At 40.7% G+C, this 17,199-nt stretch overlaps 1 protein-coding gene across 6 annotated transcripts in view; it reads left to right on the plus strand.

Moving 5' to 3' along the window:
- The window catches only part of LOC117934884 (LIM and calponin homology domains-containing protein 1-like), a 27,400-nt gene extending 10,341 nt beyond the window's left edge, over positions 1–17,059 (plus strand). The window contains exons 9-31 of one of the 6 annotated variants that reach the window (XM_034856931.1): positions 850–1,051; positions 1,234–1,440; positions 1,976–2,284; positions 2,483–2,752; positions 4,292–4,549; positions 5,278–5,646; positions 5,757–6,101; positions 7,243–7,578; positions 7,728–7,766; positions 8,389–8,518; positions 8,657–8,814; positions 8,992–9,637; positions 10,234–10,854; positions 12,040–12,142; positions 12,376–12,401; positions 12,596–12,709; positions 12,936–13,028; positions 13,347–13,545; positions 13,716–13,815; positions 14,405–14,479; positions 14,595–14,703; positions 15,245–15,347; positions 15,702–17,059. In XM_034856931.1, coding sequence (XP_034712822.1) covers positions 850–1,051; positions 1,234–1,440; positions 1,976–2,284; positions 2,483–2,752; positions 4,292–4,549; positions 5,278–5,646; positions 5,757–6,101; positions 7,243–7,578; positions 7,728–7,766; positions 8,389–8,518; positions 8,657–8,814; positions 8,992–9,637; positions 10,234–10,854; positions 12,040–12,142; positions 12,376–12,401; positions 12,596–12,709; positions 12,936–13,028; positions 13,347–13,545; positions 13,716–13,815; positions 14,405–14,479; positions 14,595–14,703; positions 15,245–15,347; positions 15,702–15,727 — 4,838 coding nt within the window. In that variant the 3' untranslated portion in view covers positions 15,728–17,059. The remainder of the gene's footprint in view (positions 1–849; positions 1,052–1,233; positions 1,441–1,975; positions 2,285–2,482; positions 2,753–4,291; positions 4,550–5,277; positions 5,647–5,756; positions 6,102–7,242; positions 7,579–7,727; positions 7,767–8,388; positions 8,519–8,656; positions 8,815–8,991; positions 9,638–10,233; positions 10,855–12,039; positions 12,143–12,375; positions 12,402–12,595; positions 12,710–12,935; positions 13,029–13,346; positions 13,546–13,715; positions 13,816–14,404; positions 14,480–14,594; positions 14,704–15,244; positions 15,348–15,701) is intronic. The other 5 variants (XM_034856932.1, XM_034856940.1, XM_034856933.1 and 2 more) reach the window with 5 other exon arrangements.
- The last annotated feature ends 140 nt before the right edge of the window (positions 17,060–17,199 follow it).

Genomic DNA, 17,199 nt, shown 5'->3' on the forward strand with positions numbered 1-17,199 from the left:
TGTGTGTGTGTGTGTGTGTGTGTGTGTGTGTGTGTGTGTGGCATCATGTTAACATTAACTAATTGTAATCAGCAATTACCATGTTATTATTGCCGGTAGAATCAAAAAAACATATGATTTTGTGAGCCCATAAGAAGATATAGGCAGAGGCCAAACCACAACACAAATACTCTTCCAATAAAACAGAATTGTGGGATGGGAAAGGGTTAAGATACACACAACCAGTTGGTGATTGAGGTGAATAAGTGAGGATGCCATTCCCCTTGATAGCATAATAACCAAAATGCATACCCCTTGTCAATCTGACCCCCACTCCCCATCCCCTAGTAGCAGTGGGAGTGCAGGGGCAGATGGGTTGTTGAGTTGAATATGTTAGTCTGGTCTGACTCATTGATCTGGTATCTGACTGAGGTTTGTGCAAGTTACAATCTATGGCCCCGACCATGGCTCTGGAATATCAGTGTACTGATAAATCCATTAATCCAAATGGCCCTTTCTATGGTGCTGAAGTAGCAGACAGATTTGTAATTACTTTTTCCCCTGTGTCTGGCCTTTCTGTCTGTTTTGTCTTGGATCTATAATTCTCTAAACTACATAGCTGGGACGGTGATCAAAAGAGTCGTACACTGGGTGGTTTGCTAGTTGCAGGTCTGGTCTCCCTGTTAAAAATCTACAAATTGCCTATCGCACAAAAATACCCTTTCAGTGTTTTGAAGCTAATATGTCTTGAAAATTGTATAGCGTTTGAGGAGGTTATTATGCAAGAAGCAATTAAAAATGTTTTCTGACATACTTTCTAACCTTCTTCACTGTTTTCTCTTTTATGCTCCATTGCTTGTTGTTGCCCAGGGCGAGGCAGCGACTCGGAGGCTGATGCCCCCAGCAGGAGGCCAGATGTGCGGAAGGATGACATGTTGGCCAGACGGACAGCCAGCAGTGAATCAAGAAACTTTATTCCCTTTAACCAGTTTCTTCCCAACCGAACCAATGCCAGCTCCTACATCCCGACACCACGGCGAAAACCACATACAGAGGAAGAAGAGCAGCGGAGGTAATGACCAACACATCAGTGCAATAAATAAGTCATTTATAGATGATGCATTTTCACAACACAAGTTACCAAGTGCTGCAATGGAAAAATACAAAAACTGATCACAAGGAAAGGTAAATCACACAAGACACACAAACTTCCTCACTCCTTATCTTTCCCTGCTGTTACACACTGTTCTCCAGTCACCCTCAATCCATTCCAGAGCAGTCCAAAAGAACTGGACCACACCACAAAACTCCTAAAACTGTCACTTGGGCAACTGAGAACAATGGGGAAAAACTAAAACGGGAAGAGGAGAATGTGACTCAGGGAGTGTTGGAGCAGAAGAGGCTGCTGATGTTGGAGAAGGCAGGGATTAAAGTTCTGCCTGCTGTTGTCCGCTACAGCAGGTCAGAGAGGAGATGCATGACAGCTGCTGCTGCTGTGGTTTGACAGTTATTGGTCGTGTTCACTAACGGATCGTTATGATTGTAATTTTGTTTGTGTTTTTTTCCTGGTGATCCATTCACACTGGTGATGAAATTTGACTTTTGGGTTTGTGTTGGTAAATGGTTGCAGCAAACAGGGTCATTAATAATGCGTTTTGTGTGTTGGCATACAGATCTGATTAACTGCTTGCTACTTTTCTGGGGTTCACATATGGAAGAGGTTGATTTTAATAATGTCACATATTAATACTGTAATATAAGTTTTAATGGCTATGAATTGCTATCTAATCAGTGTGGTATTTATTTTTTTGACGCGCACGATGAAATGTTTGCCTGTGAACTATATAAATAACAACCTTGCCATATTACAATATTTGTGGAAGCATGTCAAATCAAAACTTTGCATGTGACCATATCTGCTCACAACATGCAAAAATTGATTTTTTGATAATTACCAAAATGACATTGCCATCCCATCCCGTCTCCACAACCCAAGCCCTCCCACAATGGTTGAACAGGAAGTGAGGTCCCCGTCGCCGAACATTATCCTCCGCTGCGATAATGACTTTTTGAGCTCTCACAAATCTGTGTGGGACTCCTCCCCTGATGTGGAAGAGGAGGCAGAGGTGCAGAAAGTCCCAGATGTTCGTAGAGACGACCTGGCATCCAGACGAGCTCATCGTGGCTCCGTTGCTCCCAAGGTCCATCAGTTTGTCCCTCCACCTGAATGTAGCAACAAAGACAGGGAGCGCTGGGAAGGGATTAGACGAGCCTCGCAGCAAACACTGCAGGAGAAGGAGATCAGGTTAGCCAGTGTTTGTTTGTTTGTGTTGCCGTTTTTCTTCTATTTTCTCTCTAAGACACTGCTAAATTATTTGTCCTATTTTCCTACTTTTTCTTTTTTTTTGGATGTTGTGGTCATTTGTGGTTTGACATGTGCGTGCTCCACTTTAATGTGACGTGTGTTGTGTGATGCCATTGTGCTGGCTCTGTGATTGGACAGTCGGAAGGAAGCGGTTCCTGACATCATTACACGCAGAGACAACCCCTTCCTTAACTCTGCCTCTCGCCTCAAGGAAGAGGAGGATGGAGAGGAAGAGGGAGAAGAGGGAGAGGTTAAGGCGACACCTAATAAACAGAAGGATGACCTGGCTCGTAGACGGGCTCAGAGTAAGCCCCTCCCTCATAGGGACGGACCAATAAGCTTTGTTTCTGCCTCCATGAGCCAGGCTGATATGCAGAAGTGGGAGAGACTCAAGATGACTGAACCCAGGTGCCCAACACACTCTGTTTCTGCACACATGCAGTACAAAGCACTTAAAAGCTGTTGTACGTCAAGTGTGTGGTTTGATTATGTCTGAGAGAATGTGCAGTGTGTGTGTGTGTGTGTGTGTGTTTGTGCTTCTAGTTTCAATTCCAGTTGGAAGCAGATCATTGCAGGCTGGAGAGGATCTTTAATCTCCAGACTTTCATATGATTTTACAACCCACTATATAGTATTTTTTAAACCCACACAGTAGGTTGACTACATGGGGATTCAGTACCTCAATTTGAAAGACATCAAATTTGTCAGTTGTATCCTCACCTACTACTACTACAAAATAAGCCTTATCTGAAATCACAAAGTGTCATGACTCTTTACCTGCCAGCTTTTTTTAAATCCTAATATAATTGCATATTTTGAAATGAGTGCATATAACATTGAAACATTTTACTTTATTTAACGTTTTGCAGCTGTTAATTTGTTACAGTACCATTTAAACTAATTTTAACTTTTTGACAACAAACTCTAAAGAGTTACCTTTCAGAAGACACCAGGATTATCTGTTATCAAAAGGGTTTTAACAATATTAAATAATTTAATAAACTACAGATTACTGGTTCTAACTTCTAAAATGTAAGTTTGCCACCTTTTTCAGTTTTATCCTGTTATTAATACTGTAGAATGTCTTGGTTTTTTGACTATTAAGACAGATAGAATCAGTTTCAAGATGTCTCCTTGGGCTCTGGGAAATCACACATTAGACGATTAAGCAATCAAAAAATGTTAACAAGTTAATACATAATGTAATTAGTTGTAACTAACTAAAGTTTACTTGGATAGATTTTATTCATAATTTATTCAAAAATATTTAAAAAAACCTCATAAGATCGTCTACTACAGTTTCAGCTCTGGTCTGTCTTTAGTGTCTTGTATTCTTTTGTAAGCAGCTATAACCCTTAGATTTAGTTTCCCCTCTCTTCTAGCTCTGTTGCTCCCCATGTTCTCATCTGCTTGTTTATTCTCCTCACTATTGTGCACGTCAGGCCTCTTCAGTCTTCTTTGACAGGCATTGAAAAATAGCAGGGAATTGGCCGATGTGTGTGAGACTCTATGTGTGTGACCCAAAGGCGACTGTTGGCTGTGAGCACTGCTTTGGCTTTGTTTTTCTCTTAGCGCTGATGTCATTAGATAGGATAAAGAGATTGTTGTGTTCCCAGAGAAGCAGCAGTTACCAGGAAAATGTGACTACCTAGAGTAGAAGCTTGGTGTGTATGTTGTGAATGTACGTATGCATTAAAAGGATTAAAGTGCACAGTCCCATTCTTTGTCCTCTTCTATTCATTCACACTTCCTGTTCAATTCAACATTTCCACCTTGTCCTACCGTTGTCTTCACAGTGTGTCTTCTCAGTCTGTCTCTGGTTGCTCATGATTTCTTTTCCACCCTCCTTATTTCCCCCTGTTTTTTGTTGGATGTGTGTGTGTGTGTGTGTGTGTGTGTGTGTGTGTGTGTGTGTGCCTGTCTTCATTTGTGAGAGTGGATCTACAGTGAGGCTAGCCCGTCCCCTGTGTGTCAGGCTTGTCTGGAGAAAAATTATGGAAGTCCTTTCAGCAGATCAGCAAAGGCTGGAAGAGGTCACAGCAAAGTTGTGACCTTTGGGGGCGTGACTGAGATCGAGCAGCCAGTAGACCCAGTCACTTCAAGTGAAGGGGAGGAGACAGAGTTGCTAAGACGACTCCTTTCCAAGGCAACTGTAGCCATGCCTACCATTGGCCTGGGGTCCCTGCTTTCAGAGCGGGAACGCAGGTATGGACAAGGCCAAATACAAGACTCAGTGATACAGCTACACTGGCTTGTATCTTGCATTAGTGTGGACATTATTGATAAGTAAATAGGTCCCTTTCTCTTCCAAAAGCCTACGTTTGGAATATTATTTAAATGGTTTAATGGAATTGCTTGTCAATGTCCTTTTGGAAAATGCTTTTTAAGTTTCAAGTATATTTGAAATGGTAAATTAGGTAGTTTGGATGTACTTCTCTGCACTGGCTGATATGATTGTAGTTGTAATAGGGAACAAAGGTACACACTTACAGTACGTGCGCACACACATGCATGTATATGCTGCTATGAGAAGTAGAGCTAGATAAATCAAAGAGTATTGGCCTATGTATAGGCCTAAAAATTAAGGCTACAGAAACAACCTAGTAAATGCACAATTAAAGCATGTCTGTAATGTTTGTGTAACCTTTTTTTCTCCTGATATATTATCTGTTCACGTTTGACGTATCTTGGATGTTATCACATGACTCTGATGGTCAACAAGCTTTTTTTGCATGTTTTTTCTAACCCTTTATTTGTTGCTGGTAAACTCTTGAATGTTCTTTAGTTTGAAATGTTTACAACAGTTCCAATCCGTATTCTGTACACTTAGTCGGCACCTGTGGCCGGCTTTTCTGCATGTTTACACCTGGATTGTAAGACTATAGGATCCATCGCTGTTGCTGCAGTTTGAGCTTAATATGATGCTCTCACAGCCAGGTAAATGGACCTAACGTCAATCAATCCATCGCTCCCTCCGCTGACCTACCACCCTGCACCCCTGAAACCCCTCTAACTCCTGCAGAGCTGGATGCTTGTCTGGCTCAGTATAAACGAAGAGCAGAGGAGGAGGAGGAGGAGGAGGAGGAGGAGGAAGTGGAGAGGATCCCAGATCTCCAGAAAGATGACATGTTGGCAAGGAGGACAGGAGTTTTCCATAAACAAAGCACTTCTACAGTGACTTACAACAGTTTCCTGCCTCTTCCCAGCACTAAGCGCTACACACAAGAGGAGGTCACAACTGATGCTGCTCCGAGGAACAAAAGGAAAGTGCAGGCGGACAGGAGCGAACAGCCGAACGTCAGGTGGGCTGAGATTTGTGTGTCTAACAGTATGAGAAGGCACTAACCAGCTTGGTGTGGTTTGCGTCCTCAAAGAGGTTCTCCAGCTTGATGTTTAGTTATTTCAATTATAGGAGTTTCTCTCATAGAGTGGAGCAACAGCAACCCAGACCTCCGATGGAAAAACCTCAGCTACACCCTGGCAAGACTGTAATCCGAGCAACGTCCTACAGCGAATGTGAATATGAAGAGCAGGACGATGAGTATGATGAGAATGAGATATTGCCTGACCTGGAGAAGGATGATATGATGGCTCGAAGGACCGGTTCATTCCAAAAACCGAGTGCAGTCAGAACAAACCAGGCCATCAGTCAGTTCCTGCCAGTACCTGGATCGGTTAAATATAACGTTGCCCCAGTGTCTGCAATGAAGGTTCTACACAGAAAGCCTAAACTCACAGAGAAGATGGCTAGTGAAAGGTATTTACTGTGTTTGAATGATGAATTGATTGAGGGATCTGCCACTACTGCAACTAACAAAGCATATTTTACTGGCAAAGATGAAGGTTTGTTTGTGTTTGTTAAGTTAAATGGCCTGCAGTACTAACATTAACACATCTCTGTGGTTGATTTATAGTTGATTCTGACTTGACTGTGTTGTTTTGGTTCCATGCCAGCATGTTTGATTTCCTGCAGCTGGAGGTCCAATGTGGTTTCATATGGATTATTTAAATATATAAGGACTTGTTGACTTTGATTTGCTGTTGTGGTCGGATTATTAGAGTTGTGGTTCTGATATGGCTTGATGAAGTTTGTGTTTGCTATGGACTTTTCTGGCCTTTTTGCTCTTTTGCTGATGAGGTTTAACGTGGCTTTGTTTGTTTCCGGTTGAGTATAGAACAGTTGGCTGTCGTTGTATTCAAAGTGTAAATCAATGCTGAATCTCACAACTCTGTAGTATTTGAAATGATTGGGTTGTTTCACCCAAATGACATAAAGAAAAGTATTTTTCAAATAATTTCTCGTAGGTTATTGGGAAAGAACTATGTAATATACTGTGCTAATTAGCCCAATTCCAAATCCAATAAATAAAAAAATTCCAGGTTACCCTACCAACTGAACTTTTTTTTTTATGTTCGTAAAACTAGTACCAAAATACACATTTTCTTTCCAAGTGGAAATCACAAACATAAAAAAGTCTTGCCTAAAGTCTAAAACACATATTGGTTTGGCTCACCTGTAGTATTATCTAGCCAGACCGATAGTTTTGGTGTTATTTCCCGGGTTTTAAAATGGCCGTCTTTTAAAGTTCGTTAGAACCCAAGACACAAGTAAATACGGTCAACCGTCTATTAATCAATTCCTCAATCAGCAGAAAATTATTTTGATAATTGGTTAGTAAGGATACTTTAGCAATTTGATGTTGGCCTCACATGTTAAAAAAAGCCCCTTAAACTACACTCCACACTACATAACTTGCTTTCAGTAATTTTCATAGGTACTATATCTTGAGCAAAACGTGGTTCCAATGAAAACTTCTGTCTTCTGTTATCTGTGATGCGGCCTTGATTTACCCTTTGAGCTATTGCCTTGTAATCTTGGCCTTGTCACTGGATTTTAGCAGCATGGATACCGTGGCAGCAGAACCTCAGGCCCTGCTCTCCAAAGCACCAAACCTCTCTCAGTGTGCAGAGCTGAGGGAGAGGCAGGAGGAGGATGGAAAGGAAGGAGACATGACAATCTCTGTCACTGATGTGTCTGAGCCCCTCTCCTCTCCATCACTCACCCCTCCACCCAGTTCTGCTGCTGCCCAGACTCGTAAAGTGGAGACAGAGCTGGAAAAGCAGTGTGTGGAGGAAAGAGTTGAGAAAAAGTTAGAGGAGAGAAAGAGAGACGTGAACGAGCAACCACAAAAGAAACCCTTCTGGCTGGGTGACGATGATCTACCTCCCATCATGTGAGATGCCCATTGAACTCTTTTTGTTTCTTCATCCCTTTCTTCTCAGATGTAGCTTTGCCATTCCTCCAGTATGAAGTGTGACATTAGCAATAAGGCTGCTGTCCATTCCCTCATCTGCTGTTTCCTCTTATTCACTATTGTTTTAGGATGAGCCGGCGAGTTGCTTTTATGTCTAAGGACACTGAGTAAGTCTTTCAGCATGAATCTGGATGAGCTTATGAATGATAACTATATAAACACACTGTGCACGTTCAATTTCAAGAATACAGTCCAAAAATATACCAATGTACAAACTCTAACACCCAGCTTTTTAATGTCATCTTTTTTTTTTATTCTTTTTGTCTTGCCAAAATTAAGTTGTTATTATTTTTTATTTTTTGTAGTTATTATATTAATTGCTTTGTGTTTAGTTAATGGAAACAGTAACGTATTTCAGTTACTGTGTGGTAGTGTGGTGCAGCACAGACGCAACTAATATAAATCCACAATATACAGAAAATTACACTGTAATATTTGTGTTTATTGGACTGCTATTGGATGTGTCTAAGTATGTCTTGCTTTGTGTCCATATCTTGTAGACCATCTTTGTTTACATCGTCTATTAATTTTGAAAAGGAGGCAGTTTTCTTTCCCCTCCTTGTTCCTTGTTGTTAATTTTTTACATTACCAGGCAATTACAAGTGACCAATGTAAACAATGAATAAATTAATATTACATTTTTTTCCAGAACCAAATTGGACTAAGTGAATGTGTAAGGTCAAGTAATGCAGTAATTTATACAAGATTATACTGTTTCCTTCTCTCTAGGAGTGTGAGCATGGGTGACATGCTTAACGAGGAAGAGGTCGGGCACTTACAACCCCTGAGCCAATCACGAAATGAGCGCATGCACGAGCAGTACAACAACTTTCAGGAAGATGATGACCACTGGCAAAACGTAAGTGAAAAGTAATGACATTAACATTTAGCATGTTGGGTCCATTTAAATAAAAGGGAAATATTTGTATCTTATTCAGATAACAGCAATATCCTGAATTACCGCTGCCATTATTTGAACACTGTGAAACCGTGACAGGAATTGGCTCGTTGGAAGAATCGGCGTCGCAGCACGTCCCAGGAACTGATCAAGAAAGAGGAAGAGAGGAAGAGGATGGAGAAAAGGATGAAGGAGGAGGGAAGTGACTGCAATAAGAGGAAAAGCATTAAGACCTACAAAGAGATCGTGGAGGAGAAGTAAGGATGATATTGAGGCCCTTATTTTTGTTGCACATGGCTCTTATTATGAGACAAACATATTTAAAGTAGGCCATATTCAAACCATGATCCCTGTCAAAAAAATAACCGACAATAAAGGAAACTCTACGTAGACACCAAATGCTTAGTGTCTCTATCCGTATTTTTCTATTCTAGGGAGCGTAGAGAGGCAGATTTGTGTGACGCCTACAGGAATGCAGCGACTCCAGAGGAAGCCGCCATGGTTTTACAGCGTTACGCTCTTCGCTTTACCATCAGTGATGCAACACTGGACAGCCTAAAACTGCCCAGATCCACGGCAAATCCCAAACAGAACCTCAATAAGGTGGATACGGAGCACAAAACGACTTCACCTGTAAATGAAACATCAGAACCTCTCCACAAACCAGAACCATGTGTTATAAAAGACAAGTGGCACACAGAGCCTGAAGAGATGGAGACAAAAACAGCTGCTCTACACGAGACATCCGTTTCTGTCCCCTCCACCTCCCCAACACCTGGCAACACTCTCAGCCCGATCACAAACTCAGACCATGTGCCACCTCAGTCACTAGAACTGAATGAACCTCAATCCAAACTGACAGAGTCTCAAACCAAACAACAAAAACAACCGATTACAGGAGATGCAAAGCCTCAAGCCAAACACACGCCACCTCATATTGCACAGGTGCAGCCTCATATGACACAGCCTGTACAAACACTCCCCTCATGTACATCTGTATCTCCCAGACCCGTCCCCCTGCTGGCAGCCAAGCCCTACTGCCAGCCCAGGAACACACTGTCTGGACATAAACCTGTCAAGGTAAGGGCCATATCCATGACTCTATGTCAGTCACACCAGTCAACAGTTCACTGTACCACCTGTTATTGTCTGCATGCAGTTTAAATGTGTGCTTAATAATACTTCTAATAAGTATCAACTTCTTAAAAAAAAGTAGCAGCATCGTACTGAACAACCTTTTTGTGATTTAGATATTAATGTTGATCTCTATTAACAAAAAAGTCCCCTTATCCCCTTTCTCTTTAAACATTGTGATAATACTTACAGTTCATACCAGTTCCAAGATCTTTGGCTTCCGGTCACTGATCATGTTGTCCATCATGCTCCCTCTGTTTATCTATGGCTTTATTTTTTTTAATTCATAAGGGTTGGTTTGTGCTGTCATTTCTATAAAGAAAAAAGAAAGGAAAAAAAATATTCCCTAGAACAATAATAAAATCACAGGAGCGGCAACTGATCCCTTAAGCCTTGATTGAGTCCAACAATGCTATACGTTTACCATATCTTCAAAATGCCCCACAGAGCATATTAATGACATCCATTAGTTTGTGTGACTCTTGCTAAATAAGACAAATAGAATATCAATGTAATCCTGACTATGCATGTGTCCCACTCAGATGGACGGGTTGGTGCGAGTAAATGGAGAGGTGACAGAAGATGTATCTGTTTCTACTCCACCTACATCTACTCAACACTTGCCACCAGCGTTCAAAGAAGTTTCCTCCAAACAGACGGAGAAAGAAGTTCCCTCCAAACAGACGGAGAAAGAAGTTCCCTCCGAACAGATGGAGAAAGAAGTTCTCTCCAAACAGATGGAGAAAGAAGTTCCCTCCAAACAGATGGAGAAAGATGCTCCCTCCAAACAGCTGGAGAAAGAAGTTCCCTCTGTAAAGATGGAGAAAGATATTCCCTCCGTACAGCTGGAGAAAGAAGTTCCCTCCGTACAGATGGAGAAAGAAGTTCCCTCCGTACAAACGGAGAGAAATGTTCCCTCCGAGCAGATGGAGAAAGACATTCCCTCCATACAGAGAGATAAAGATGTTTCCTCCAAGTCTAATGCGACAAATCAGGAGACGGTAGAGCAGGCACCATCTCCAAAGAAAGAAAGATTGACCACGTCTTTAGGCTCTGCCATCAGCTCCCTGATTGGAGGTCGAAACTGTACCATTACTACAACTATTGTGACAGAGCTCACACATGTGGAGCCACATCACCCGGATATCCAAAGCAATGAACAGGTAATATTACAGGTGGCATGTTTAGGGACAGAATACCTGTGTTTTTTGTGTGTTTTTCCATTTAAAATGCTTCACATTACTGCTGGCCATTCTCAAAAAGACAGTTGGTTTTAAGATGATGTTCTTCTAACCCTCCAGACACCCATGGGGTTCAGTTCTTTACAACACACATTGTGAGGAACAACCTACAGAAATGTCATAATAGCTTTTGAGACACAGTGAATTTACTGTTGTCTTTACTTTCTGTAAGTTGTCTCTGCAAGTGTGTTAAAGCTGCAACTAAATACTACTAAACATATAAATTGTTGTTATTAATTTTCCATCCTGGTGCATTACGGTGTTTGTGTAAAGCATTGACACCTGAGACATAAGTGTCGTCAGCACTCGTTTTCATTATATTCATGAGCTGTGTCGGTGGAAAATGAAACCCAAGGGAAAAACTGAAAGGGGTGGAGTTAAAAAATATGTTGAGAATTTAGTCACTTTTTCCATTTAAAAGGATGCAGTTCAGCAGCTATGGTATCAACTTGACTCTGGTGTTGGAAGCACTTATATGCACCAACACATTCTTTCATCTTTAGTAACACAAAATGGGAGCAAAGACAGAAAGGCGGGATAAAAGAATACGATATACTTTTATGTGCCCATGGTGAAATTTGTCTGTACTGCAGTACAACAATCATAAATGGGATATACATAAAACATAAAAAGACATTCAAAACAATGAATAGAAATTCTTATACACGGCTATTGCAGGCAACCGAGGCAACATGCATTTCTTTTGCTTTCCTTAGTTAAAACACAAAAGTGAAGTGCAAAAGAATGTTTTGTTGTGTTTCAATCTAAGTCGTGGATATATGGTCTTAAAGAGGGCAAAAGTTGTAACTCACAGTGGAGAGACATGGGCCTGACCTGACGCACTCTTCAGCTGTTCACGGGGATGGATGTCTTATGTAAAGCAAGTTTCAGGTCTCTTCAGGTTGATTTTAATATTGTATTTACATGAACTGAAGCAAGCGACTGCCTGAAGAACCGACACAGTAAGACTACAGAGCAACAATGGTATATTTTGGACTTGAAGGGTACATTCAATTTTTAGAAATACACATAAATAGAAACAAAAGAATTATAGATCAATTTTTTCAGTTAATGTTTTATTCATTTGGTTGAATATTTGACTTTCAGATTAGTGGTACTTCTGGGTTATCTGGGAGTCCAGTGGGCGGGGGAAAGACTCAGCCAGCTACATCACCAAACAGCATGCAAGAATATTCTCCCACTGTCACAGGTAAAACTTTAACTTCTAATGTATGTATATAATAGTTTTATGTTTATTTTAAACTATTTTTTATCAGCTTTGTTATTGTTTATGGCTGTATGTTGCTGTATACGTATATTGAGAGCAACCAAAACAGAGTCAAATTCCTTGTATGTGTTCACATACTTGGCCTCTAGAGCTGATTTTTATTCTAATAAGAATTTTGATGTGTGTGTGTGTGTCTGTGTCTATCTCTGCCACAGAGGGACTTGAGGAGAGCAGTGTTACTGTAAGTATCTCTCAGCAGCTCCAGCTTGTTTAGTTTTTTCTGTTTCTCCCTCATTCTTAAATTTGACCCTGTCCTGACCCTTCGTCTCCAGTAGTCGTTGTAGTCAAACATGTCCTTTCACCTTTCCTCTCTTTCTGTCCTTTTGGTCCGTGTACATGTGTGTGTGCGTATGATTGTCCATTGGGTCTGGGTAGATTGAGACTCCCATGTTGAACTTGGCTAAACGTGTTAATCACTGGGTCTGGGACCCCAATGAGGAACGTAAACGACTGGAAAGTTGGCAACGGGAGCAGGAGCGCCTCCTACAGGTACACTGGTGGAATGTGCATGGCACCATGAATGGTCAGCAGAAAACAGAAGGCAAAGAATGTACTGTGTGTGTGTGTGCACACATATATATGTTTGTGTGTGTGTGTGTGTGTGTCCGTGTGTCTGTGTGTGTCTGTCTGTGTCTGTGTGTTTGTTATTTTACGTGTGTTATATGTGGGTTATTGTGTGCATACAGTACTTAACACGCACAATGTTTCTCTGCAGGAGCAATACCAGAAAGAACAGGAGAAGCTGAAGAATGAGTGGGAGAAAGCACAGCTGGAAGTGCAGGAGGAGGAGAGAAAACACAATGAAGAGGTACTATTACACACAGACTCACCTATACATGAAATCATTAACTGCTTTTGTGTGTCTTAAATGGGTAACACTTTACTTTAAGGTATCTACATAACAGTGATATGACACTGTCATGAACACATGACACATGAACCCTATCCCTAGCCATAACCATAACTTGTCATGACAAAAATCGATTGGCACTTACTAAAAGAAGTGTTATGTCATAAATGTTTATGACTTGTTTATAAATGTTAATGACAGTGTCATGTCACTCTTATGTAGATCCCTTTAAGTAAAGTATAACCTTTACGTCTTCTTTTTGTGTACATCTTCCAGGAGAGAAGAATCCTAGAGGAGACTGTAACACCCTTAAATCCCACTGGCTTGTTACACCAGCATTCAGTTCAGACAGGGACGACTTCATCAGCTCCAGAAAACAATGAGACAGAAAGAGGAAATATTCCTCTACAGCAAAGCGGCCAAAAAAGGGAAAGGAACGAGGATCAACATGCATCTAAGCTGCATTTTTTCCAGGGTAAGATGCACGCAGAAATACACATGATATGCAGGAGGTGTCTACATGTGTGTGTGCATGCACAGCTCATTCAATCTCAGGTCAAACATAAAGTCCTTTAGAATTTCTCTAATAAAAGGTTATTACTTGGGGTCTTATTACAATTTATTATTTGATGATTTTTTTTGTAGATTCTGCATGTGATGGTGAACATTCAAAGGAACAGGGAGTGTGGAAGACAGCCTCTCTGGACCGCAACCCTCAGTTAAACCAGCCACATATTGTTAAAAGGTATGACAGGATGCTTTTGTGCACCTTTGTGTATTTTAGGGTTTTTCCATAGTGCTGCATATTTGTTCTGTAAACTGTGAGTTAAAGCAAGACTTTGCAACTTTTTCTACATAGCGGCCACTGTAAATACAAGCGATATCTATGAGATAATGCAAAGTTTTAAAATACACTTAGTTAAAATGCTAAGCTAATGTAGCACAAGTGGAGAACACTCAGTCACTCAATGAACTGACTCAGTAACGTGCATTTAAAAGAAACATTTGGATTATTCTACTGTCGAGATTACATTACATTACATCACATCACATGTCATTTAGCTGACCCAGGTCTCCCACACCAAAAGGCATATGTCATAACCACTGCATCACCGCAACCACTTCAGATGCGCTCATAATTTCTAAACCACTTGTTCAGGGGGATAAACGTTCATTTGTTAAGCAACATTTTATTTTTTATATTAAATTTGAATGATGATCACAATGAACAATAACAATGATCATCTGAAATGCTCTTTACCGCTCTTTATGTGTCGCAATCATGTTATAGATGTTTTGGATGTGCATGTATTTATGTTTCTTTTTTAACCAAGGTCTGAGTCCCATGATGCTGTAACAGGCATACAGCAGCCCTCCCCTGCTCCACCTCAGCCTCCCTCACCCAGCAGGTAATGATGAGAGCACACATTTACACAAAAATAATTTCTAAAATTAGGCTGTACTGTTTAATGGAGTGAAGGTGCTTTAATATCTGTTTTGCTCCTGCTGTCTGCATGTGTGTAGGTGTGTTAGTGGGAAGAGACTATGTTCTGGTTGTTCTCAACCACTGGGAAAAGGAGCTGCCATGATCATCGATACACTGGGACTTTTCTTCCACATACAGTGTTTCAAGGTAAAGGTGTTATTCTAGTATACACATGCACACCAATAATGGAACATTATACTTTATTTTACTTTAAACAGAAGCAGCATTTGACTTATGTGTAAATGTTTTGAATATATACAAAGTTTACTAAAGCATTGGGCAGCACGGTTAGTGAGGCAGTGGTTAGCACTTCTGCCTCACATCAACTTGGCACTGCAGAATTCAGTCACTGGTCTGGGCAGTGTTAGATCCCTGGTCCGGGCAGGGCTGGTCTGTGTGGAGTTTGCATGTTCTCCCCGTGTTTGCATGGGTTTCCTCCAGGTGCTCCGGTTTCCTCCCACGATAAAGACATGCATGCTAGGTAACTAGGACTACAGTTGAAAATTAGCAGACTGGCTAACACTGGCGTATTTACAGAAATGTTGATTAATATGCATTGTCCTAATCAAATAAATAAATCTTTATTGCATAAATCATAATCAAAATCTTAATGTGTACTCTATCACAAGATGTGATGTAAGATGTGTGTATAATGTAAATACTGTATTCTGTATTCTGTATCCCTCAGTGTGGAGTGTGTGATGGGCAGCTAGGTGACGCCTCTGCAGGGACTGATGTACGGATTCGTAATGGACTGCTGAGCTGTCATGAGTGCTATATTGCATCTCGGGGTGAGAACACATGCCTACACACACAAAGACACACACACAGACTGACACACACTGGAACATGCAAGTATGGTGTTACAGACTTTCTTAAAGGCTTGTCTTCTGATGTTTATATTGGCCTTTGTCCTCACAATTAAATGCCTAACCTTAACTCCTTCTCTAATCACAAAATAATTTTAAACAGTACTAATTGTTTAAACTGTCCTAACCTAAAACTTAGACCCTTAATAAAATGGGTCCTTATGTTAAGGGTCTAACAAAGATCAACAGCAACAATAATATTATTAATATTATTAAACAACCTTATCAAAAGTTATGAGAGCAGACTTTTACACATTTCCATGTGTTTGTATGCAGGCAGAGGTCAGCCCACCACACTATGATGACCTCCTCTGTCTTTGTCAGTGACTGGATGGAGAAGAATTTGTCACTCCGTCACTCACATTCTGGAAAACTCTTGGAATCATTGTCCTTTTCCTGAAATGCTCAAACTGCTTTATGGATGCTACTTTGAGTAAAAAGTGGACTGACCTGGACTGAGTGACAAAACAACACATGCACATGCAATACAGTGTGTGTGCTTATTATACACTTTAAGATTTTAATTATGTGTAGCATGGATGTAATTAATAAAATCAGTGTGTTAAGACCTTTGCACAACCATACTTAGCACAGTTAAGATACTAGAATAAGGATCTGTTCTATCACAAGCTTAACATGTTACGCTAAAAGCTGAACCAATACACATCAGTCTCAAAGTCTTGATCCATTAACCCCTGCTTCTGCACTGATGACTGATGATGGTTTGGGTTGGATAACCTGAAGTAGCTTGACCTTTATAATGCCTTACTCATCATCATACCTTCTCATTCTTTTGGGGTTTTGTGTTTACTGTTTTGCATGAAAGAAAAACATGTATAAGTTATTGCTCAGAAGGAGTAGTGTGAGCTTCACGTTCGTTGTTGTCGTCTCAGCACCTAAACTTTAACTTCCCTCTTGTATGTTGTACATCATCATGATATTTTTCATTTTTGGGGGGGGATCTGGCTAACTTACGCAAGCTTTTTTCTTTATAGTTATTTTTACTGGAATGAGAATGCATGTTATTAATTATATACTTGTTGTTTTTTGGATTTTTAAATATTTTCCCTTTAAAATGTTTTCGCCATTGTTATTCTCATAGACTGACTGCATCCAAAACAGTGCCTTATGTAATGAATGCGAGCGCTAGTGTACAGCGAAGGAGTAATTCACACTCACACAGACCTCTGGGTCTTGGCACATGCGTGTGTGGGTATGTGCGTCTGTGTGTGTGCGTGTGTATGAAATCATACATGTATTGGTATGTGTGCAATGTGTGAGTTGACTTGAAGCACAGTTCCATACCAGCAAAAAACATTTTAAATAGATCTCCAAATCACCTGCTGTTCCCTTACACCCCCTCCCAGGAGATAAACCAATGACACAAAGTGATTTGCTGCTTTCCTGTTGATTATTCCCCCGTATAATGACAGTTTCACAATGTCCAAAAATCTCTCCCATCTGCCTCTATCACAAGTGTTGCCTCTCCAGAGTCTGAGCTGAATGCCCTTCTCTTCTGTATGTCATTGCCTCTATCTGAACACCTGATAGCGTCTTTGTTAGAGGAATAGAGCGCTCAGTTCATTGTCTTTTATAGCAAGTGTATGTTTATCAATAAAATATTTTAAATGGGATGCTGTCTGTTTTTTTATTCATCTTTTTTAAGATTATTTTTTGGGCATTTTAGGCCTTTAATGGATAGGGCAGTTGAAGATGTGAAAGGGGGAGGTGACATGCAGCAAAGGGCCACAGGCGGGATTCGAACCCGGGCCGG

The sequence above is a fragment of the Etheostoma cragini genome, chromosome 2, assembly GCF_013103735.1.
Source record: "Etheostoma cragini isolate CJK2018 chromosome 2, CSU_Ecrag_1.0, whole genome shotgun sequence".
Lineage (NCBI taxonomy): Eukaryota > Metazoa > Chordata > Actinopteri > Perciformes > Percidae > Etheostoma > Etheostoma cragini.